At 36.7% G+C, this 25,855-nt stretch overlaps 3 protein-coding genes across 13 annotated transcripts in view; 2 read left to right on the forward strand and 1 right to left on the reverse strand.

The window, feature by feature from the left end:
* The window catches only part of caska (calcium/calmodulin-dependent serine protein kinase a), a 171,341-nt gene that overhangs the window by 19,229 nt on the left and 126,257 nt on the right, over positions 1 to 25,855 (reverse strand). For all 11 annotated transcript variants that reach the window (XM_079427334.1, XM_079427341.1, XM_079427340.1 and 8 more), the window contains exons 6-12: positions 14,121 to 14,223; positions 13,483 to 13,658; positions 12,593 to 12,715; positions 12,248 to 12,331; positions 11,983 to 12,082; positions 8,218 to 8,339; positions 5,216 to 5,293 (exon numbers count right to left, since the gene is read on the reverse strand). In XM_079427334.1, coding sequence (XP_079283460.1) covers positions 5,216 to 5,293; positions 8,218 to 8,339; positions 11,983 to 12,082; positions 12,248 to 12,331; positions 12,593 to 12,715; positions 13,483 to 13,658; positions 14,121 to 14,223 — 786 coding nt within the window. The remainder of the gene's footprint in view (positions 1 to 5,215; positions 5,294 to 8,217; positions 8,340 to 11,982; positions 12,083 to 12,247; positions 12,332 to 12,592; positions 12,716 to 13,482; positions 13,659 to 14,120; positions 14,224 to 25,855) is intronic.
* On the forward strand, positions 14,642 to 17,335 carry gpr34b (G protein-coupled receptor 34b). Its single transcript, XM_079427345.1, has 2 exons — positions 14,642 to 14,823; positions 14,943 to 17,335. Exon 2 carries the CDS (start codon positions 15,012 to 15,014, stop codon positions 16,068 to 16,070), a length of 1,059 nt encoding a protein of 352 aa, XP_079283471.1. The 5' UTR covers positions 14,642 to 14,823; positions 14,943 to 15,011; the 3' UTR covers positions 16,071 to 17,335.
* Positions 18,779 to 24,898, forward strand: LOC306876286 (cysteinyl leukotriene receptor 2). Its single transcript, XM_079427344.1, has 2 exons — positions 18,779 to 18,913; positions 23,541 to 24,898. The coding sequence occupies exons 1-2, from the start codon at positions 18,849 to 18,851 to the stop codon at positions 24,562 to 24,564; spliced, it is 1,089 nt and encodes a 362-aa protein (XP_079283470.1). The 5' UTR covers positions 18,779 to 18,848; the 3' UTR covers positions 24,565 to 24,898.

The raw sequence follows: 25,855 nt of genomic DNA on the forward strand, positions 1-25,855 counted from the left end.
TCAAGACAAGTTTGAATCTTACTATTTTTATCTTAGAGTATGAACTATAGTTTGAACTATTCAACATGACATTACTTTCGCCTCTATATGAGAACTTAGCACATTTGTTTGATCAAGCTAAAGTACCAAGTTGGGTTTTGTTGACACATATTCAAAATACTCAGAATGCTTCTGTTGAAGAAACTGCTATAAAATAAGCCATTATCAGTTTTGATTCACACTAAGTAAATGCGAAACAACAACTTCAAGAAAAAATGTACTATGACTTCTGGAGGATTAATCCCTTCTTGAAACTGCAGTTTAATATCGCTTTTCAAGTTATGATGGAATGAAAGTAGTCCTGGTGGCATTCAAAACTGAATGCAAGCTTGCAGACTGAGGAGGCACGGGTGCATTCATTCATTCATATATATACATACATAAATCATTTACAATAAGATCAGTAACATACATTTATAAAATAGATTGCTACATCAGTTGTTTATGAGAAATGCTAGATCAATGTCTTTTAAGTCTTTAGAGCCAGCAAGGATTGTAAAGTTACTGGAAATTGGGATTAATGGATAGTTTGTGCCTATATTTTAATTTATTACTAAAGACAAAACAGAACCATTAGTATAACTATTTACTGTCTATATGTGTTATTAGTGAGAATTTTAACTGGTCTCTAGGCAAATAAGAGAGAGAGAGAGAGAGTAAAATGTGACCCTGGACCACAAAACCAGTCTTAAGTGTCAATTTTTCGAAATTGAGATTTATACATCATCTGAAAGCTGGATAAATAAGCTCCCCATTGATGTATGGTTTGTTATGATAGGACAATATTTGGCCAAGATAGAACTATTTGAATATCTGGAATCTGAGGGTGCAAAAAAAATCTAAATATTGAGAAAGTCTGGTGTTTTTTAGGAGGACTACACTTGCCAAAATTAAGCAAAGAGGCTTTAAAGGCACTAGATGCAGAAATAAACATTGAAGAGGTGGAAAATGCTATTAAAGAATTCCCTAACAACAAGGCCCATGGACCTGATGGGTTCAGCATCAAATTTTACAAAAGATTTAGTTAGGTTATTTTGCCATTGTTGGTACGTATGTATAGGCATTCACAGGAAGCTGGCCGTTTTCCTGCATCTATGTATGATGCCAATATTGCTCTTATACCTAAACCGGGTCGTGATCGGCTACTAGTGTCATCATACAGACCAATTTCTTTACTACCCCAAAATAATTGGGAAAATCATTGCAAATAGGTTGAAGAAGCATATCTGTGATATTATACATCCAGATCAAACAGGCTTCATGCCAAGCAGACATATGTATTTTAATCTATGTCATCTGTGCAATGTTTTATATTCGAATCATAAAGAAGAAGCTGCAGTCATTTCACTGGATGCACAAAGAGCATTTGACCAAGTAGAATGGGGATATACAGTTGTGGTCAGAATTATTGGAACCCTTGGTAAATATGATCAAAGAAGACTGTGAAAATTAACCTGCTTTGTTAATCCTTTTGATCTTTTATTTAAAAAATTCACAAAAAGCTAACCTTTCATTGGATAATAAGAATTTAAAATGGGGGGAAATATCATTATGAAATAAATGTTTTTCTCAAACACACGTTGGACACAATTATTGGAGAGATCATTTAAATTATTTAAAAGATCAAAAGGATTAACAAAGCAGGTTAATTTTCACAGTCTTCTTTGATCATATTTACCAAGGGTTCCAATAATTCTGACCACAACTGTATGATGTCAGTCCTGAAGAAATTTGGTTTCGGCCATGTGTTTAGAGAGTGGATAAAAACAATATATTTCTGTCCAAAAGCCTCAGTAGTGACTAATCATAATGTCTCAGCTCCTTTTTCAATTTATAGAGGGACAAGGCAAGGCTGTCCGCTGTCCCCATTTCTTTTTTGCAGTTGCGATAGAGCCTTTGGCCGCATATATCCGGCAACAGGCAGATATCCAACCAATCACGATAGGTGGCCTCCCACAACACATTTCACTTTACGCAGATGATATACTTTGGTTTATAAAAAATCCTAGTAAGTCTATTCTACATCTCCTCTCTTCAATTACAAAATTTGGGAATATATCAGGATTTACTGTTAATTGGGAAAAAAGTGAACTGATGACTATTATGCCCAACACTTGTCAGCAGTATATAAGATCCACCCCGTTCAAAATAGCAGAAAACTCTTTTACTTATATTGGTGTCATAATAACTAGAAAACCACAAGACCTTCTAAGAGCCAACTGACAAAAGAAGATTGATCAGTTAAAAAATAACAGACTATTGGAGAACTCTGCCAGTTTCAATGGTAGGTAAAATCAATGCAGTAAAGATGGTGAGTCTACCAAGATTCCTCCACCTATTTCAATATATCCCTTCATGTATACCACAATCCTATTTTAAACAACTAGACAAGATAACTTTTCAGTTTTTATGGAATTATAAAACAGCAGGAATTAAAAAACATTTTCAGAAATCATTTTTTTTTTAAATATAAGGATAAGGTGGGATTTGGGTTACCTTTCTTTAAAGCATATTATTTGGCAGCACACTTGAATGTATTCTCTTGGTGGAATGATGACCCGTTAGAAGGAGCCTGTGAACAACCGGAATGGCTTACAATAGAACAAGCCCTTTGCTCTAACTCTTCACTGCAGGCGCTATAACAGTCCTGGTAAGGTTAGTAAGTTTATCTATAATAATCACTTTGTTATAGGCCATCTTTAAAAGTTTGGAAACAAATTAAAATATATTGTAAAGCTCCTAATGTATATCTTTATAGCCCCATATGTATGAATCACTCCTTCATTCCAGCTCTTAACGACAAGTCTTTTTCGCTTTGGAAACAGAAGGGAATAAGCTGTGTTGGCTCACTTTATATGAATGGGTATTTCCTGTCTTTTAAAGAGCTCCAATCAGAGTAAATTGCACAAAATTTTCCCTGAAGTGTCACCAATATGCAATAAATGCAAGGTTGCGGAGGGTACACTTCTACATTCATTTTGGACATGTTGTAACCTTCATAAGTACTGGACAGATATTTTTGACCTGCTTTCAAGTGTATAAAAAAGATATTGTTCCAGATCCAATGATTGCCATTTTTGGGGGTGATTTCTGTACCTTCTTTTAGTTCATATGAAAGACAGGGTATTTCTTCAGAGGTGGAAACTTGACATTGTCCCAACATTCGATGTGTTGCTGAGTGAGCTAGCGGGCATTATTCATATTGAGAAATTACGATTTATTGGTAATGATAAGCTAGATATATTTTGGAAAATATGGACGCCTGTGTTAGATTACTTAGGAATGAGATAACTTATTTACGTTGTTTTTTTATGCTGCATTATACCTCTAACTCTTAAATTGATTTACCTAAATATTATGTGGTGATCGAAGTATTTTTGCATTTAATTAATTTACTTATTTTTTTATATATTATTTATTTTATTATATACATACATATTCTTTCTTTTATTTATTCATTTTATTCTTTTATTATTATTTTTTTTATTATTATTTTCTTCTTCACACCCTGCTGATGTTATCACTGTGATCTGTTTGGAACCCCTTTATTTTGTACATTAGAGGAATCTATTTGTAACTAGTATACCGCACTATCGCTTTCCTTTTGGACCTTTGTTCTGGAAAAGATATGTAACTGAATAAAGTAAAAAAAAAAAGTCTTAAAGTTGTCCAAATTAATTTCTTAGCAATGCATATTACTAATCAGAAATGGAGTTTTGATATATTCACGGTAAGAAATTTACAAAATATCTTCATGGAACATGATCTCGACTTAATATCCTAATAATTTTTGGCATAAAAGAAAAATCGATAATTTTGACCCATACAATGTATTTTTGACTATTGCTACAAATATACCCCAGCGACTTTAGACTGGTTTTGTGGCCCAGGGTCACAAATGCTTCAGCCAACATTGAGGCAAGCACACAGACAGTCACGCTTCAAACATACAGCCCGATATGTTCACCAAATGAAATGCATTTTCACTGCAAATGTTACTTTCATGCAACTTGAGAAGTGTCATGTCAGTCTGTGCTCTCAATGATAATCTTCCACACTTGGATAAGAAAGGCGATAAAAGAGCTGCTTTGTCCAACACCACATAGTCATTATGTTATTCTATATTTTTCCTAATCTACTCAGTAGGTAAATGCAAACAAACACATTCACTTGTTAATGCGGCTTTCTAACTGCAGCTGATTGAAATGCATTCTAATTCACCAGGAAGAAAACAGGCATGTGTTCACACAAGCAATAGACCACTAGGGATCTGTAAATGTCACATAAATCATACACTGAGCTTAAAATTCTTAGAGGCATTGAGTACAAAACAGACCTCTGTTTGAGGCGTTCTGTTAAACTATATAAAAATCACATGAATGTCTGCTTTCTAAAAAAAACAAACAAAAAAAACAGATATGAACAGAGACGGTACTGAGTAACAAAAGACAAACTAATGACCATAAATAAATACCTCAAAGTAAAAGTTAAATGACTATAACTGATTTGCTATTTCAAATTTGTGGGACCATCATCTGTAAAATGCTTGTTGGTTAACAAAATTTACATACAAAGCAAAACATACCATGTGTTTTTGTTGCATATAATTAGCTTTCAGATATGAAAATTTTGTGCACTTCTTGTTTTATAGATGACTATTTCTCTGTGTCTGTCTAAACTACAGTCACAGAGCAGAAGTTAAAAACCAAGACAGAAATATGCAGTGAGGAAATTGTTTCTAGAAAAGCAAAGGAGTAGGTAGGTCATGCAGTGAGTAATTTCTGAACATCCTGACAAGCTGTATTAAAATGCAAACACAGACTAGACAGAATAGTAGTTAAAAATGACAACATACACCAAACATTCTGTTCAACATATTTAAGTATTTAAAATGTAATTTGTGAAATAACACATACAAGATAGAAGAAAAAACTAAACATTGTTCCATTCAGATTTGAGTCACATTAACATATTTCTTTTTGAAGATATTGAAAAGAGAGATTACATTTAATTTAGCAGTAGATAAACAAGCATTCCTGGTAGAGGTTATTTTTTAAATCAATGATTAAGATGAACATTACAATGAAGTTCAAGTAAACTTGAGCTAGGAACTTCTTTGGCCCTCATAATTTTATAACTACAAAGGCATCTTTCTGTAACTGTAGCCTGCACTCACCTCTTTGGCTCTATGAACTGCGTCACTTGCAGGATTCCTGATTTGTGGTGAAGACTTTGTGTTTATCTTGTCGTACAGCTGAAAAAGAGAGAATAGATAAATGAACAATCACAAGATTTCTTTGCTCTGTTAAAAACACTGCAGCATGCAAAGACAGATCAGGATCCTTTGAAACTGATCCTTGCTCAAAACAAAACAAACATCATATTCGTTGTTTAATAACAAGCCAATATGTTGGGTAATATGTTCTTCTTCTTGAGTAAAGAAGAATCGGTAAGATGTGAACCCTTTCTAATCACACAAACATTAACACTGCACTAACAGTGGTCCTTTTGTTTAGAGCCAATAAATTGACATCACAACTGAACAGCTAGGTTATAGTTTCTCCTGCAAATTGTTAATCAAAGGGATACATAATTAAATACATTTTCATTCAGTGACGAGGAAAACAGTTCTCAACAGTTTTTATCAACATATTAACAGATGTTTTCCAGTGTTCTGCAGGTGTCTTCTTCTGGGCGTCAGTCAGCTGTAGCGTGTTGTGATTTATTTGAATATAAATGGTCTTGCAAACCACATCCTTTAATATGTGGTTCTTGAGAAGACAAACCATGTCACAAGAAAAATACCATGTTCACACATCTATAAAACAGGGATGGTACACTATTTGTGAGTGTTGTGCACAGGGTATCAGGAATTCTTTACATATATTAATCTGCATTTCACATCACGACACAAACAGAACAGAGCTTTCAGGGTAACATGAAGCGAAAAATTGCTACACCTCCAGCAACAAGGAATATGCTTTCTAAAGATAATGTTTGGCTTAGAAAATACCCAAGATTACTCACCACATCCAAAGAAAAACTAACCAAAACCAAAGTTAAACTCCAGACAAAGTTGGTCCTGATAGGATCTCAACCCCTCTGTCCTGCTTCATGAAGATAGAGTTACAAACAGAACTAGAATGGAGAGGATGGCAAAGTCTGGAGCAGTTCTTCTGATATACAGATACTGCTGGAGCCGCAACAGTGAAAATGCATCTAGGCTGACAAAAGGTGCTATTGTTTCCCTCCCTATCCAGGGTAAGAGTTGAGTTCTCAATGGGACGACATGCATTCACAGCCTCCTGGTGATAATCTTACCCACAGACCAGTGGCATAAGGGGCGTGCTCTCCTCTCTGCTTTCCTCTGGCCTGTGGCTATGGAGACAGGCCCTGTCATCCACACTGGGTTGTACCGAGCTGTACGCCTCTCTATAGAGGCCTTGGTACACACACGCACAAACATAGAGAAAGTGGGGAGAATCCACAGCTGCACTTATTCACACAGACAAAAAAACGCCATAATACAGAAAGACTCATGCGACGTGTGACACGCATTGAAAGATGCAATGAACAAAGAACAATGAATGAAAGTCTATTGAGCCCTCAAATAAAAAATAAAAAAAGATAACACTGAAAATTCTGATTTTTTTAATGATCAGCTGTGATGCTCGGAAAAAAAACTTTAATTTAGGTATGGCTAATTATTTCAAGTACATTAGTCAACATTTAAAGTGGATCAAAACCTTTCATCAAAGTTGCCCTAAAACCAAAATGCGTTCTTGTCTTAGGACAACTTTGACAAACTTTTTTGATCCACTTCAAATGTTGACTACTAAAGAATGATATCTGTAGCATGGAGGGCTTTTTGTTTGGGTCAGCTGTTAGCAGATCAATTCTGCATTACTACTGGTGTGCATATTAATTACCCACAAATCACTCCTAAAGGTCAAGAAACCAAATCCAACCTGCATAGACAGGTCATTGCATGGCCAAAATTGCGTAAAAGTCAGTTAATCAGATTGGAACAGCACTGAACTCTTGCCATTTTTATGTGCAATATGCATCAGTAGGTCTGTGAATGATCCAAGGCAAAGACTAGGTTGTTGCTGATTTATCGGAAAAAACCTAATGTGACATTTTCTTCTGACAAGTTCAAAGCAAGATAATCAAAGCAAGACTTAACAGCATCTTAACACATCAGATTCTGTGGTTTAAAGGGGTCATGAACTGATAAATTCCCTTAATCATTTGACATATGGGTCATTGTATTATAAAAACAACTCAAAACCTTCTTGTTAATCTAAAACTGTTTATATTGAAGCCAATCTGCCAAAACAACAGTTTGTGGAATGTGCTACTTTATGATGTAATGGTGTGGCTAAACACCACCTCTGCAGAAAAGTGTGAAGTGCCTGTTTAGCTCCGCCCACCGATTCGTGCATGTAGTGTAAATAGTTAGAAATAGAGGCAAACGCAGGTCTACGCAGAAACCAAACTATAAAGATGACTCTGAAGACAAGACGCTGTGCAGTGCCAAGTTGTTGAAAAACAGTCTTTGCATTGCCTTCCTTCTGATCCCAACATTAGGAAAGAGTGGATACACTTTATTTTCAATGAAGATCCAGACCTCATCAGTGAAAACTTGGTCCTTTGTTCGCTTCATTTTACCGCAGATTTGTTTACAAACAAGGCACAATTCAACACATGATTTTCAAAAAGATTGAAACTAAAAGACAATGCTGGATGTCACAACACACAAGTGTGAGTAACTGTTTTTATTATGTGATCACTATTGCTTTGTCTGTTTAACAGATTGTTTGATATGAGTATTTATGCAGTTTTAATCTAAATCGTAGCAGTGTCCATCTGTGAAGGATGTAGGCTGTCAAACATACACAACTCTTAGCCAATCATAGCAGTGGGAGTTTACTTCCGAGTCTACAATCAGCCAAGCCTATTCAAAAAGAGTGTTCTGATGAGGGGTGTTAAAAACAGGACAGAAACCTCTAATAATAGGTTAGTGGTTTATAAATTTTAAGGTTTTAAATGTTAGATTATAAGGTGACCTCAGAGAACAGTACAAAATAATAATAAAAAGGCATTTCATGACCCCTTTAATGAAGGAAGAATTTTATGGCTATGTATATGTGTGTGTGTCTGTATACAGCCTCTTACATCAAGCAATGTGTGGAGGTGATGGTCCTGGAAGACGCTGTGTAGAAAGTCCAGGTCTTTCTCACTGCAGTCCGTCAGCGCATGGATTTCCTCCAAACTGTCTAGCACTTGTGACACAGCCCCTTTACATGTACACACAAACACAATTGACCACACACCGTGACCTTTAAATACCCAGGAAAAGCATTAACTTGATTTGAAAGAAGCAGGCAAACACTTAAGTCTGTAAGGGGACAGACGGTGACACCTACTTTCCGCTGCTAGAAGTCCTGCAGGGTGGCCAGCATAGAAACAAGCAACAAGCATTATTTAACAAAACAGAAATAATTGTGATGTGAATAGAGATAGGATTCACCCACACTCTTAAAACAATCAGTTAGAGATGTGTATAACTACTCACAAATGCACATTCAAATGACATTCCCAGTACACTATCAAAAACAGGTACAAAACTGTCACAGGGTGGTACCCTGTCATATGGCACTCTCAGGTACTAATATGTTAGGGGTAAATAAGGTACAAGGATGTATCTTTTAGCTTTTGGGTACTGGCCCCGTGACAGCTTTGTACCTTTTTTCTTAGAATGTATATCTTAAAGGATATGATAGGGAAACTGTTTATTAAAGTTAGGTGTTGTGGAAAAAAGGGAAAGTTACCACAGATGATATGCGACCCTGGACCACAAAACCAGTCTTAAGTCGCTGGGGTATATTTGTAGCAATTAGGGGTGGAACAGTTCAACTTTTTCACGGTTTGGTTTATATCACGGTTTTAGAGTAACGGTTTCCGTACGGTACGGTATGTGCTACGTTTAGGGAAAAACGTATATATAAAATATACTGTCAAATTAAAATAAAGAAAATAAGAATAATCTATCTAACTACAAGCAACAGCACAAATAAATACAATAGAGTAAATATACAAAAAATAAACAAGTGATTTTCAGGGTTTTTTTTATGTAGGTCTATAGCATTAGTTTTTAGGTACAGAAATTGAATAAAGTAATCAAATGTAAAACAGCATTGCATATTTGACTGTATAAATGAAAGATTAATCGTTATTAAAGTTACAAAAGCTATTCAATCAAGAGCAGTGAGTGATTTCTGTTGTCGCTGTTTGATTAATGTTAAGAAAGTGCTGTCACTTTAAGAGAATGATCCAGTGCACTGATACTGTACGTTCAGCCGTCTGTCTGCAACAGGATACTTACCAAGACGGGCATTTTGACAATTTTTGTGAGAATTTTTCCATTCAAACACAATACTTCAGAGAGAGCTTAATATTTGCGCGCGTTCTGAGGCACGGGTTTGCGCGCTTCTGATGAGCACGCGCACAAATATTTTCACTGCGTACGCGAGCTCGCATCCTCTGGCTCTTAAATGTTTAAACTGGCAAAGCTTACAAGAGTTTAATTTAAATCGAGATATCAACGTGCGCTGTTCAGGTCTCACCTATCAGCACCCGGGTGATGCCGGAATAAATGACTGCTCATATTCCAGCATACGGCATTCGCATGGAACAAGAGTGAATGGTTTTCATCGCTGTTGTTGTAATGTACTGGGAAGCCAGAATGCACATCCATCAACAGAAACATACATTAGCCGAACCCTGTTTTTAACAAACCATATTGCAGATGCGTTTTCAAATTTTAGTTGAACCGCGGTCCTAGCGCGTGACTAACCGTGTGTGGAGAACCGTATGGTTCGATTTTTTTACACAAACCGTTCCACCCCAAGTAGCAACAGCCAAAAATACATTGTATGGGTCAAAATGATTGATTTTCCTTTCATGCCAAAATCATTAGGACATTAAGTAAAGATCATGTTCCATGAATATATTTTGTAAATTTCCTACTGTAAATATATCAAAACTTAATTTTTGATTAGTAATATGCATTGCTAAGAACTTCATTTGGATCATTTTAAAGGTGATTTTCTCAATATTTGGATTGTTTTGTACCCTCAGATTCCAGATTTTCAAATGGTTGTAACTCGGCCAAATATTGTCTATTGATCCTAACAAACCATGCATCAATGGAAAGCTTATTTATTCAGATTTCAGATGATGTATACATCTCAATTTCAAACAATTGACACTGACTGGTTTTGTGGTCCAGGGTCACATATGAGAAATAAACAGGAAACATGAACCAGATTCTAAACCAAACCATTGGTGGTTTGTCTGAGAGCATTTGAGATGTACACTGTAAGGTCTTTTTAAAGCTGCAGTCCATAAGTTTTGCCTCTTTGTCACCATCTCTGTTGGAACCTGGAATTGCAGCTTTTTGCGTAATTATCTTGCTTGCATGGGGTTGTGAGTTGGCACGGCTCCAGCGCGGATGAATCTAATGTTTTGAGGTGAATGTGTGGCAGTCAGTCACCGCACCGGTGTAGATATTTACTGTACTTCGTAATCACAGATTCAAGCCTACGTCTTGGAATACATATGACCCAAATAAGAATTTTCACCATATATTGGCATCTGAACAAGCAAGTAACAAGTCTGCCACGTTTGTTCTGACCAACCGAGGAAAAAAGCATTAGAATAAGTCGCGCTACCAATGGTGATTAAATCTAACGATCGGTATCACATCAAACCGTGCAAATGATTATTTTTGTTATACTTTATTCTCAAATTATTCATGTTAACAACGTCAGCATTGTGTGACTATGAGTATAGTGTGTATTAGCATGTAGATTTAAATTTTTGCAACGTCTAATCTAATTGTCATGCCATTCGAATTTCATATCGATAAATTCTTTTAATCCAAAAAGCAAACTATGCTCCCTTCGAACTGGTTTTCTTTAAAATACAAATCTTGTGTAATCCCAGGCTATCTGTAATCAGAAGCATATTTAAAACTGGAATATAATTTCATTTCACATGTGCTTCATAAACACATAATCCTTTCTAGATCACAATCCGCCATCAAAATGATTCATTTAATTATTCTAGCTGCTGTGAGAAAAGGCTATAAACGATCCGCCACCTGCAGCATCCTCACATGCGGTAGCCTAGTAGCCGGGACAACTTTTACATTTACGATTACAGACGTGACGTAATGATGCAGTGCCATGCTTGAATTTCCCGTGAAACCTACCTGTACCACTCAAATTAGAAAATATTATTATAAACTAACCGTTGTGAATCGGGCTAAAATAAGGCGATAGTTTTGAACACTGGCTGGTTATGTACTTGCTCAAATATTGATTTCAGATCATTTTAACCAAAAAAAGACTGCAGCTTTAAACAAGACAAAAAAAATCCTCTGTGACGGCTGCTTAAAAATAAAAATAAAAATGTCACTTTCTGAGAAAAACTGAATGTTGCTTGCCTGTGCTCCCCAGCATGATGACAGGGTGCTGTGGGTAGCTGTCAGGGCATTGCTAAGCAGTTACTAGGGCATTTGCTCACTGCTTCAAGTCAACAGAACCCACCCTAAATTTTAAATGATATTCTCATCCCCCTGCTCATGTTTCTCTCTCAGTGCAATTGTATGTGATTTTTATTTATTTTTTTGGTCTATTTTATTGCCTGCAGCGAGATGAGTTATTGAGACCGCTTTTTTTTAATCACTAAATTGTGGGCCATACTGACTGTGAAGCTTGTCTTAGCATGCTTCTAACAAGCTTTATCTTTTTCTCTGTCAGTAAGATAACATCAAAGTAACCAACACACTGTCATAAGAGACTACAAATCACAAAAAAACATATCTTCAGGAAGACAGAGTGGGTGGCAGCTGATCTCTGCTGGTCGCTGTAGTACCTGATGAAGTAGGGTCCTCAGAGAAGTCAGGTAGTTCTTCAGGTGGGTCGCCATAGAAAGAGTTGAACTTGTGACTGGAGACCGCGGCAAGCACTGCACCCTATCAAACCATAAATATTGATCAACTCATGTGCTTTAATTTCCTGTGGCTGCCCTAATTTTTTAAATGTTGTCTTTAGTTTACATGGCCGAACTTTCACATGAATCGTGCACGAGAGCAGCAGCTAAAGCAATATGCAAAGACTGTGAAGAGCTGATGCCTCACTTTTAGTTTCCTCCTGGCATTGAACTTCCTCAGCTGCTCGACTGTCTCAGGAAGGTGGATCTTGTAGGCATAGCGGTCTCTTTCCTAAAATGAAACAGACACTTCAACTGGTGCTTATTCATCTCATTAAAGAATTGCATCTTAAGTCCATAAATCCTCAAAGCTGAGAAAATAAATAATGAAACCGTCTGTATGGTTTTCATAATAATAATAAAAAAAAATTACATAATTTTTGCGTCACAATTAAATATTTATAATAATTTTATTTAGCAATAGATTAATACATGAACAAAAACATCAGTGAGATCAGATAAGCAGATGTTTCTTGAATACTGTTGATGATACCTTGAGCCAGGGGTGGTTGAGAGCTTCATATACTGTGATCCTCTCTGCAGGGTCCAGCATCAGCATACGGCGCACCAGGTCTTTGGCACTCTCTGAGATCTGGACCCACTGCCGGGGATTCATCTGTACAGCAAACGCATACATAAATGGACAAACCCAGATACTCTGATAGCACTTTTCCAACAAAATGACTCTGGCACCAGCACTGATGCTCAGAACCTGCCAACGTTTACATTGACAATGATGACACTTAGCATTAATGGCTTCAATTTTAGTTTGTTCTTCACAAAAAGTTCAACATGTGGCTTCAAAAGACTTGGAATGTCTGTCTAGTATGGTCCACCTTTATGCTACATTTAAAATTACCATCCACTTCAAATTGTGTGGAAAGCTGACAAACATTTAGGTCAAACTTATTTCACTTATTTATTTTAATGGAAAAATGCACCCAAAAATACAACTAAAAAAGACTATCAACAATCTTAACTCTCATTCTCTGACCAAATTAGAGAACTGGAACTAACTAAAGTTGTTTTGAACAATTTAAGTGGTGAGCATATACTCTGATGTTAGTGGTTCCTGATTTGAGATCAGGTCAGTGTGCAGCCAATTTTTCAAGGCCTAAAAAGTCTTTATTCAGTTTAGAAAAATGAAAAGGAGCCATATAAGACACTGGCTCCAATGCACTGGTGAGAAAGGGATGGACCAAATGCTGAACCATTGGTTTTTGTAAGTGATTTATATGTATTAAGTAGCTGTCTTACCTCAGACCTAAACAAATCAGTATATATTGCCTCTTTCACCTCACTTCAGCCAATTTCTGAAGGCCTTGAGGATATTCCCAGCATGTCTTTATTTAATCTTAACAGACTTTGCTATTAACCTTCTACCTTATATTTTCCTTTTATGATTGCTTCAAACAGGCGCTCTTTGGTGCCATAGAAGGGCAGGCAGCCACTCAGGAGGATGAACAGGATGACTCCGCAGCCCCAAACATCCACAGGTTTCCCATAGGGTTCTCTTTTCACCACCTCAGGAGCCATAAAGTGTGGAGTGCCCACCCGGCCTGCAGCACAGACAACACGTGACATGTGAGCATCCATTCAAATAAGACACAAAAGAGCTGTCGCTAATACAAGGTTTGAACAATTAAGCATAAGAAAGCTCATTAATCAGAACAATACCACTGCCTGAATTATTCAAAATTAATGACTCAATTTATGAAGTGATACTGAGTGAGAGTTCTGTCCTACACATAAAATAAGGAACTGTATCCATCATTAGTCTTTGTGATACAAATGAAACCTTATTCTGAAGAGTTTCAGTTCTTCAAGCCAAAATAAATTAAAATGTTTTTTCTTATAAAGTTTCTGCTTCAATTACATGCGTTTACTACATATGAATCTTGTTGCCTAGAAGTTTCTGTATGCATGCACTAAAGCCCTTAGCATGCAGTGCATGTCCACAGGAAATGTTAACCTATGTTAATGTTAACAAGTTTAACCTATAACAGGATTTTTCCAAGTACCTCCAGCCACTAATCCGGACTCTCCCAGCTGTATAGCCACACCAAAGCCACCAAGTTTCACCGGAGCAGAATTCTCCTTTGATGCCAGCAACACACAATGAGGCTGCAAAAAAACCCCAAAAAAGACATGTTACTCTGCTGCACAGACCACACTGGAATTAAAATTAGAAGTCAAGGAAAGTGAAACTTCTGTGTGTGTATATAAATATATATATATATATATATATATATATATATATATGTGTATGTATGCATATGTGTGTGTGTGTGTCCAACAACATTACACCATTTAATGAGATAATATGACTGATGTGCAATTATCAAAGCTCAACAAGTGGAATATCACCCATGAGTGAAACATTTTTAAGATAAGATAATATAAGCATGATTAAATATTTATATAAAATGATTTTTTTTTAATTGTTCAACAGCCCTCGTCTATCTGTTTCGGTGATCACGTCATGTAAGGAGGAGTTGAAATGTGGTTTTGAGACACTCTTTCCCCCTTTAAAAGTGCCTGCACACTTTGTTTAAATGCTAACTGGTGCACAGATGTGCTTTGCGGTATGCAAGAGTTTAGAGGAACTAAAAAAGGAAGAGCTTAAAAAAGGAAGCTTGCAAAGACAGATCTGAATTGAGATTAGACAGACACATTCAAAAGGAAACACAACAGAGAAGTTCTCTGATGGACAGAATTCACAAGGTAAGTTTCCCCTACAATTACCTATTACCAGTGCATCAGACAATCTATTGCATTTCAAGGCATTAAAACTTAATGTCTTTGGTAAGCATAATAATGACCTCTGCTATTTTTTTTCTAAGGTCTGATATATACACATGCAATGACAAAAAACAATCCTCAATTTTTTTCCCCATTGCATCACCACCACCATGTCGAAAATTCCCCAGTCAAACTGCCAGATGGACAACACCAGCTTGCAGATACCACTGGCTATTTTCTATGCACTCTTCTTCCTGTTCGGGTTGTCTGGGAACCTGCTGGCTCTCTGGGTGTTTCTGCGAGTACATCAAAAGAAAAACTCAGTTCGCATTTTCCTCATTAACCTGGCTCTGGCTGACTTACTCCTCGTGATCTGCCTGCCTTTCCGAGTGGTGTACCATTCCAACAATGACCGGTGGGTGTTGCCACCATTACTGTGCAGGATGGTGGGCATTATCTTTTACACGAACATGTACATTAGTATAGTCTTATTGGGCTTCATTAGTGTAGATCGATATCTGAAGTTCCAGAGGTTGTCCTGTAGGCGGGTGTTCCTGCATAGCCGATGGAGCGTGCTTCTATGCAGTGTCATCTGGGCTGTGGCGTTTGTTTGTGGTATTTGCCTCATTGTCCTGAATACAGAACATGGTGAAACCCAACAGTGTTTCCAATACAAAAAATTGCATGAATCCAAATGGAAAGCCTATTTCAACTTTGCCATCGTGGGTATGTTTTGGCTGGTCTACAGTGCATTGGTGATCTCCTACGGAAAGATCGGAATGAACCTCCTAACAACCTCCAAAGAGAAACCGGATTTCCCAAATGCTGCCAAGTACAACAAAACAGCATGGAAGTCCTTCTTTGTGCTTTTCCTCTTCACAATATGTTTTGTGCCCTACCACTCAGTAAGGATTTTATATATCATGTCACAGATAGCAAAAGACACCTCTTGTGAATGGATAAGTGTGTTGGATAAAACCAATGAAGTAGTTCTGCTACTCTCTGCCTTTAATAGCTGTCTGGATCCAGTCATGTACTTTTTGTTCTGTAGTTCTATTCGCAAAGTGATTCTGAAGATCATCTGTAATAGCTTCTGTCAGCAAAATGCCAAAGGACTGATCAGTTCTATTGACACTCCACAGGAGCTGCCAAATATCAGTGCAGTTGTGCCTATGACAAATGCTCAGGATGTCAAACTATCAAAAACAACAGATAAAGAGATGCTATAAATGTTTTTAAAACATATAAACCATGTCCAAATGTACAGCAAAGATTTTTTTTATTATGCAAGTAAAGACTGTGAATATTTACATGTGCACAGCAAAGTTAAAGGAAATCTAATATTGTGCTGTGAACAGCGCAGAGTATATCTGTGCATTTATTTTCGATATTCATCAGAAACACTACCTTTTAAATAAGTTACGTTACATTTTACAAAAGGATCATACAAAAATAGTTAACATGCCTTTCAATATTATTTACTGCATCATGAACTAACAAAAACAACATTTTTAAAACATTTATTAATCTAGGTTAATTAAATAATTAAAAAATATAAAAAAATATTGTTCATTGTTATTTCATGTTTATTACATATGAACTCATTTTAATTTATACAGCTTGAAATGTTACAAAATCTATTACTATATTTAAAAAACTAACATTAACCAGCATTAATGAATGCAGTAAAAGAATCGTTTACTGTTAGTTCATAACAACTAAGGCATCAACTAATGTTAATAAACCGAACCTTATTGTAAAGTGTTAGTTAACAATGCTCTATTTAACTTACGGTGTTGTAGCTGTGTTTGCATTGCTTCTATACGTAGTATAGCAAATAAAAGAAGCATGTAATTAAATTATGTTATGTTGTATTTCAAGAGTACGTGTGTTTATGATCAGTGGGCTCTAAACTGCTCACATTAATACATGCTAGTTTCTTTCTGTCCTTTTCTAAGAACAAACATAGGCTATTCTATACTGCAATCATAGCTGGGATCATTTGTAATGAACTACATCCACTGTGTATACTGTGTGAAAATAGAAGAAACCTATTAAACTTATACAAGAACCATAACAGCAATTCAACTGATACAATGTCCTATACATTATATTTTACACCATACCATGAGAAAATCAAAGGGGGTTAACAGGCAGAAAGAGCAGCACAGGGTTTGGGTGCCCCCTAGTGGTAAAACACCTCATTCACATGAACAGGTCGCCATAAGAATCAGAATCAGAATGAGCTTTATTGGCCAAGTATGTTTACACATACAAGGAATTTGTTGTAGTGACAGAAGCTCCACAGTGCAACAGAAAGACAGCAACAGGACAGGACACAGATAATAAAGGAATAATATACAAATATCCAAATAAGCAAAGCAGCAAAAACACAATATATAATACAGACAACTATGTATGTACAGGTCAAGTATGTGCAAATTAGAAATGAGAAAATAAAGATAAAATAAGTGAGTGTGGTGAATGGATAATGTATTATAGTTGTGTGTTCCACATTTATTGTTGCGTGTTCATGAGATGGATTGCCTGAGGGAAGAAACTATTTCTGTGTCTGGTCGTTCTGGTGCACAGAGCTTTGTAACGTCGACTTCAAAGAGGGAGTCTGCTGGGTGTGAGGGGTCCACAGTGATTTTACCAGCCCTTTTGCTCACTCTGGATAAGTACAGCTCTTGGAGAGTGGGGAGGGTTGTACCAATGATTCGCTCAGCAGTCCGGACTACCTTCCGTAGTCTTCTGAGGTCAGACTTGGAAGCTGAGCTGAACCAGACAGTTATTGAAGTGCAGAGGATGGATTCAATGATGGCAGAGTAGAACTGTTTCAGCAGCTCCTGTGGCAGGTTGAACTTCCTCAGCTGGCGAAGAAAGTACAACCTCTGCTGGGCCTTTTTCACAATAGAGTCTATGTGAATGTCCCACTTCAGGTCCTGGGAGATGGTGGTGCCCAGGAATCTGAATGACTCCACTGCAGTCACAGTGCTGTTCATGATGGTGAGTTGGGGGAGAGCAGGAGGGTTTCTCCTGAAGTCCACTATCATCTCCACAGTTTTAAGCGTGTTAAGCTGCAGGTTGTTAAGACTGCACCAGATAGCCAGCTCCTTAACCTCCTGTCTGTAAGCAGACTCGTCACCGTCCTGGATGAGGCCGATCAGTGTGGTGTCATCTGTAAACTTCAGGAGCTTGACAGAGGAGTCTTTAGAAGTGCAGTCATTGGTGTAGAGGGAGAAGAGCAGTGGGGAGAGTACGCAGCCCTGAGGAGCTCCAGTGCTGATGGTACGAGTGCTGGATGTGAATTTACCAAGCTTTACTAACTGCTGTCTGTCTGTCAGGAAGCTGTTGATCCACTGACAGACGGAGGTGGGGACGGAGAGCTGGGTTAGTTTATTCTGAAGGGTTTCCGTGATGATGGTGTTAAAAGCGGAGCTGAATCCACAAACAGGATCCTCATATATGTCCCTGGTCTGTCCAAATGCTTCAGGATGAAGTGCAGTCCCATGTTGACTGCATCATCCACAGACCTGTTTGCTCTGTAGGCAAACTGCAGGGGGTCCAGTAAGGGACCAGTGATGTCCTTCAGATAAGCCAAAACCAGAGAGAGAGAGAGAGAGAGAGAGAGAGAGTAATGAAAAAAGTACAGGTGATCATTCAAAATGGCTTACTCACTGAAAAATATTTAAATGCATACACAAAGATTAATCATTTTCAAGTCAGTTTTATTATAGCCATATCATATGTTAACTAATTATCAGTTCATTAATTATACAAAATTGATTAAAGATGATACTATTAATTCTCAGATGAAAGGAAACAAATGCCTGAGTTTGCCTAAAAATTAAATGTTTTCAGGATGTGGTCAGAAGAGAACATACAGAGTGTTCCTATGTGAAGCACTCACCCCACCCACAAACAGCTTACACACGCACACGATTCTGCAAGTAAAACATCACGAACATCACTTTCAGAAGACAACAAGTAAAGGAATAAGCATCATGTCTGTGCAAGGGGACTTCACAATCCATTCCACAGAAGTCAATAGCACAGGCAGTAATCAAAGGTACACTGATTTGCATTTTACACTTTCTTACTGGAGGGGTTAAGATTCCAATCTTGATAATAATAATTATTTTTGTTCTGCAGCATATGCTTTACATTTCTGTTGTATCATGTGGGTTGGTTTCCAACCAACCTGGTCAGAATTTTGATTTGTTTGTGGGACATTATGTGTTAATTTCTAGGACTTGATGGCTGAATTTTCTTGTATTGATAAAGGAGTACTAAGTAGAGATCGACCGATATATCGATTTACCGATATTTTTCCCGATATTTAAGCATTTTTCCATAATCGAATATCGGTTTTGTAATATCGGATTCCCCGATAAACACCGCCATCTTGTGGACGTTTTCAGAATTGCGCGCAGGATCGCAATTGCAGCGCATCTGAGGGGAGACGAGACAGCAACGGCGTGCAGGTACTTGATTTGCTGTAGTTAGTAAACTATTTAATATTACAGGCATTAATGCACAAATTAGATGTATTACATAAATGCCTGATATATAGTTTAAATGCAACTTGGCTCTAAGAAATATGATAAATAAGATACTCTGTCAAGCCCTGTCCCTATAAAGATAGGCTATAACTTTGCCTGAAATAACACAGCCATGAATTAGCACATGGTGGAAATAAAAGCGCTGAATTTAATTCTCTCTGTGGTCTATTAGTCTCGTGAAGTCGGAGTCACATAGATAATCCGTCGAGTCCTCTCCCAATAAAGACGTAACTTTGCATGAATTAAATAATACAGCCATGAATGATTGCATGTTGGAAAGAAAAGCATTGAATGTAATTCTCTCTCTGTTGTCTATATGCTCATCATTAGTCTCGTGAAGCCGCTTTCATATTGCAGTTCACTCAGCAGTTGATGCTCAAGAAATGCTCAGCTCGGCCACCGCATGTAACTTTTAACAAGATTCACTTTTTTGAAGCACCCTAAATTGTATTAACACTTACTATATAACCATTATTTCGTTTATAAACATCTAAATTAATACAACTCTATGGAAATTAATTATTTATTATCTCCGCGATCGATCGCAGTTTGAGTAGCCTATAGTTCTGTGTAAATGCATAGATAAACCGCGCTGTCAGCAGCATAATTTAGAGCATGCCAGTTGAGAAATGCAATAAAATACAATGCTTGTTATATTCCAATATTCCAGAGAATATTATTCCGTGAATTAACATTATCCAGTGAATTATTCTTCACTCTTTATCCTATTAAACAGCTTATAAACCTACTAAAACTGTAGTTAAAAATTAAGTTGATATGACTCCTTTCCTTTATTTTCTCCATTTGAAAACATTAGACTTTCTATGTTAATTTTGCTTACTGCTAATATTAGTGTTGCTGCTAAAGCTTTTTATAAATAAAATGTTTTTTATTGTTGTAATACGAAGATTAAATTGAACATGACAGGGCTCTAGACTGCGACCAAAATGGTAATTGTTTGCGAGTTAAAATTTGACGTGGTCGCATTTGTACGAGTGCATGGTCTGCGCTGCTCCAAAGCGTCTGCTTCATACAGCGCGCGCTGCCAGCCGCAGCACATTATAGCAGGAGTCAGATTTCACTGATCACGTGAAGAGAGGTGCTTTCAGCCGAGCGCTTAGTGGGTAGAGCCTGGTTTATACTCGCCGCGTCAGCACGAGCGTGAAGGTGCGCGTCGCGGATGGAGCGCAACGGATGGATTTGTTTTCAAACTAAAGTAAAAGACCGCTTCTTAAACCAGAGAAGGTGAACGTGGTGGTATTCTTGTAGAAAAAACTCCTGTCAGCTACAGCCAGTTTAGTTTTACTTTTCTTTTTGTTTTCGTTTTGAGAAGCTTGTTATCTTTGCTGTTTACCTCAGGTTATGCTATGGAGGCTTTCCTTAATTAAAAAAAAATATATATTAATATTTATTTGCTTCCTCAGAGTTTGCTAAACATTCTGTAATATACTAGGTATATAGTACAGCATGTGGTGTGTCCTATGCCATGCCTCGTCTTATTCGTTTTTGTTGATAAATGTTATGTAAGAGTTTGTCATTGTCAACGTACTGTTTTATTGTTGTTGCGCTTTTTAATTAAGAATAACAATGAATCCATCTTTTGTTTTAGTCTTAAAAAGTTAAAGGTGTATAGATATAAGCAAAACAGACAATGATCTTTTCTTGTAAAATGTGACACCAAGATCGCAAATTTGAAAGTAAAAAGCGCACGAAAAAAGAAATTCCTGTTCACAAAATTTAAATCACAAATAATACAGATGAAAAAGAACGAGTTGAATGTTGAAAACTTTCGTTACCATATAACTATAAACTATGATAAAAGTTCATCAGCATGCATTGATTAATCAAATGTTGTAGCAAAAACAAAAAACAAATTGCAACCAAATTATGTGCTCGTGCGCAAAAGTGAGATCAGTGGGAAGAATGAGTCTAGAGCCCTGCGTGAAAGACTGCTAATTCTCAAAACATTTTTTGTTAAGATGACTGAAAGGAGGAAAAACCAAAGTGAAGTATGGACTTACTTCACGCAGTCATTTATTTACTTTATAACAGTAAATAAATATCGGTTCTGCATATCGGTTATCGGGCACATAGACATGCAAATAATTGGTATCGGTATCGGTTATAAAAAATCAATATCGGTCGATCACTAGTACTAAGCAAGTGACATCTTTTTCTGCATCGGCCAGTTGCCTCAGACATGTTGGAGGGGGGAATCCGTTTCTTACTCTTCTCTCCAAAACAGTGGTTTGATAATGTTCAGGTCACATTTTAGCACTGATGTGTGTAATTAGTTTTATCAACTGCTGCTCTTTAATGGGTGGTGGCTTTGCCTGTATGGTCTTTTTTGTGGAAACAGTCTTCAAGCTGAATATTGGGGTTTGCTGTCATTTTGCTGTGGTGGTTCTGTGTTATTTGAACACAGTCCTCTTTAGTGCTTGAAGGTCCCTATCGTTCACTTTTAGTTTTCACCCACTATTCTTTTTCGCTAATGCAATCTTGCCATGCTTTGTGTCCACAATTATAATTATAAAGGCTGTTGATCTTGCACCAAACAATTGGGCCGTTAAGGTTACAGCAGTTATTTCAGGATTCTCTGATGAACAGAAAGTCCGAAATAACAGCATTTATTTGTACCAGAAATGTTCTTTAACATTGTAAATGTCTTTACTGGCATTTTCTTCAATTTATTGCATCCTTTACTGCGTTTTCTTCTTACCCCAAAATTTTGAATTAAGTATGATGGTTTCACAATATTAAAACGCAAAAACTGATTTTAACATTGTGAAAATGGCAGTAATAAAGAAATGTTTCTTGAGCACCAAATCAGCATATTGGAATGATTTCTGAAGGATAAAGTGATGCTGAAGCCTGGAGTAATGGCTGCTGAAAAATCAGCTTTGGAAAAAATTCAGGAAAAAAATACATATTTCTTTTTTAGGCCTGTCAACTTTGATGTGTTACTTTTGCAATTAATTGCACCAGCACACAGAAAGCTGCTCAGAAGATCAGACAGCCCGCCAGTAAGCACCCTGAGAACTTCTGTAGATTGAATAAAGATTCATCTATATTCAGTTTATAGTTACATATACTTATACTTACATATTAGATATAATGCATATACAATTAAGTTTATGTGAAGATTGTTTTAAGTTAAATTAAAAGCTGTTGTTATATTTTTCAAAGCCTATTCAATGCTAATAATAATGGCTTTAAATTATACTGTAATGTTGAATGGCTAAAATTTAAGGGAAAATGCATTTAATTGAGACATCTGTAGCAGTATTGGTATCAATGGTACTGGTCTTCATTAATAATAGGCTACTTGGTAAAAAGATACCATAAAACACATTTAATCATATTTATATTTCTACATTAATTTGGAGATTCAATGTCAAATTATGACAATACATTTTTATATTAATATGCAGTTACAGAAAAATGTGAAATTCGTTAATAGAGCAAGCGAGGCAAGGCAAACGCACACCTTATGAGGTGCAAGTTGAAGGAAAAAATAAGTAAAGGAGAACAACTGCACACTCACTTAAGCATATTTATTAACCTACGTTTCGGCTAGTAGCCTTTTTCAAGGTATGACGGTTTTTTTTTGTATTGTAATATTTATTTTTACTTATTTACGATTTTTTTTTTTTGGTATTTAACTAAATGCAGGTTTGGTGAGCATAAGAGACTTCTTTAAAAACATTAAAAAAAGCTTAATGATCCCAAACTTTTGACCTGTCATCTGTGAGTGTGTGTGTGCCTGGTATTCACTACGTTATGGGGACCAAATGTCCCCACAGGTATAGTAATATCAATAAATTGTGGGTATATAAATCAAAAGCTTATAAATTATAACTAATAAAAAATCTGAAATAGCAGAAAAATTTAGGTGTAGGGTTAGGGTAAGGGGATAGAAAATACAGTTTATACAGTAGAAAAACCATTACATCTATGGAATGTCCCCAAATAAATTTAAGTTTAGTGTGTGTGTGTGTGTGTGTGTGTGTACATTTATATGCAGACTGTTGAATAAGATAAAACTGAGTCCGGATAAAAATGAGCTTATGTTTATTCAAAGATGAGAAGCTGCGAGTTTCTTGTTTTCATTTCCTTCTTTCTTTATTTCTGTAGCACATGCATGATAAAACCTGAAGAAAGCCATGAAACCATCTTGCCTTGGCTCTATCTGGCTTTGGCTATCCTGGGCCTTCCAACCAATGGAATAGTCTTGGTGGATCTTTGGAGATCAGAGAGGACTCCCACTATCATCTTCACCTTGAACATAATCATGTCAGACCTGCTGATGTGCTGCAGTTTTTTCTTCAGAATAGCCTACTACAAAGAAAACACCAACTGGCAATCTGGAAATCCAATCTGCATTGCAGCAGAGCTGATCATTTTCTCTTGCTTCTACATAAACCTCTACTGCAACATGTGTTTCCTTTTGTGGACCAGCATTAATCGCTATACCACAGTGGTAAAACCAGGCTATGCCTTTTTTCAGATCTTTAAATATAAACAGTCTTGTTGGATCCTCTGCTTTTCTACTTGGTTGGTTGTCATCACAGTTGTGTGCGCTAGCATGGGGGTCAAAATGAGCCTACAAATTAAAGGGACCTGCTTTGACCAAGTTGTCAATAGTTACATTCACTATAAAGATCAGTTCAATACTATCCACTGCTTAGGTGTGTCGGCATTCTTCTTCATTTTGTGCTTGATGCTGATCAGCTATAGCATGCTGGTCTTCCATCTGCAGAAGGTAAGGGGAGGAAGTCTAGTCAGTGCTGGATTTGGGCCCAGAGGAGGTCTAAAGGTTCGCAGGAAGATACTGGCCTCTGTCATAATGTTTGTACTCTGTTTCCTACCCTACCATGTGCAAAGGATCATCTTATTAACAACAGAGCATGAAAACTGTCAGGAAGAGTTCTGGATTAAAACGTGCACCATCTTCATTGCAGCTCTCAGCTGTTGCCTGCATCCCGTCCTCCAGCTGGTGTTTCGTTTGCGCTGCTGTCGGGCCAATCGCAACCACAGAGTCAAACCTAAACCTGAGATCTCCAAGACCTTGGACACACCTCACAGACATACTATAAATGTGACAGAACACGCTGAAGAACCAAAGAAAAATGAACCTGAATTAAGCCACCAATCATAGTTTTTGGAAATTATTAAAAAAAAATGGGTTGCAACATTTCCTGTGTGATGAATGCGGCAAGCTGTGAAACATGCTAACCTCAGTGTTTTGCAATTATTACTGTTCGCCAAAAGCAAAACGTATGGCCAGTTTACAAGTTAGTGTAGCACCTCAACATACTAACATAATTGTTATACAGTGTACAGTACATACTACAACAGTCCTTATTAACTGTATTGGATTGAATTTTTCTGTATTAATGCCAACTAAACCTATTTTAGTAAGGCTTTGCATTGATGTTCCGCTATCTGCTTTTGTATTTATTAATTTATAATATTAAATATTGCACAGACACACTTTGCATGGTCAATTTGCATTCATTGCAATTTAACATTGTTCACAGACACCATTTTACCCCAAAGTAGTTTGTCTAAATTTTCTCCAGAGATATCACCTACGTTCGTAATGTTCAGCTGCAGAGGGGACACTTTTGTGTGTGTGTGTGTGTATATATATATATATATATATATATATATATATATATATATATATATATATATATGCGTGTGTGTGTATATATGTGTGTGTGTGTATGTATGCATATATATATATATATAGGCAGCGGCTATTTACACTAAGTGTAAATAGCGATAGACGCTATTTACACTAAGTGCAAATAGCAATAGATGCTATTTACACTCAGTGTAAATAGCAATTAGATGCTATTTACACCAAGTGCAAATAGCATATTTTTTTGGCAGCGGCTATTTGCACTAAGTGTAAATAGCGATAGACGCTATTTACACTAAGTGCAAATAGCAATAGATGCTATTTACACTCAGTGTAAATAGCAATTAGATGCTATTTACACCAAGTGCAAATAGCATATTTTTTTAGTGACAGATGCTATTTACACCAAGTGCAAATAGCGATGGGTTCTATTTACACTAAGTGCAAATAGCAATAGATGCTATTTACACTATGTTAAAATAGCAAGATTTTGTGCTATTTATACTACTTATTGCAAATAGTGGCAATTATCTGCACCTCAGTATTGTAGTACATTATAAAACAGTACGCAATAATAACGTACTGAGTGTAAATTATAATTTTAATTCAAATTTATTAAATGGATGCCACCTTATTGGGACAATAAAGCCCTCCCTACACCTACCCGATACTTTATTTTCAACTTTTTGATTATTTCCTTCATTTTTATTGAAAATAAATGCCTTTCTGATGCGATATGAGATTTGAAAAGGGAGAAAAAAATGTTTGGCAAAAGGTGGGCTCGAACTCGGGTCGCTCGCGT

The sequence above is a fragment of the Barbus barbus genome (assembly GCF_936440315.1).
Source record: "Barbus barbus genome assembly, chromosome: 10".
Lineage (NCBI taxonomy): Eukaryota > Metazoa > Chordata > Actinopteri > Cypriniformes > Cyprinidae > Barbus > Barbus barbus.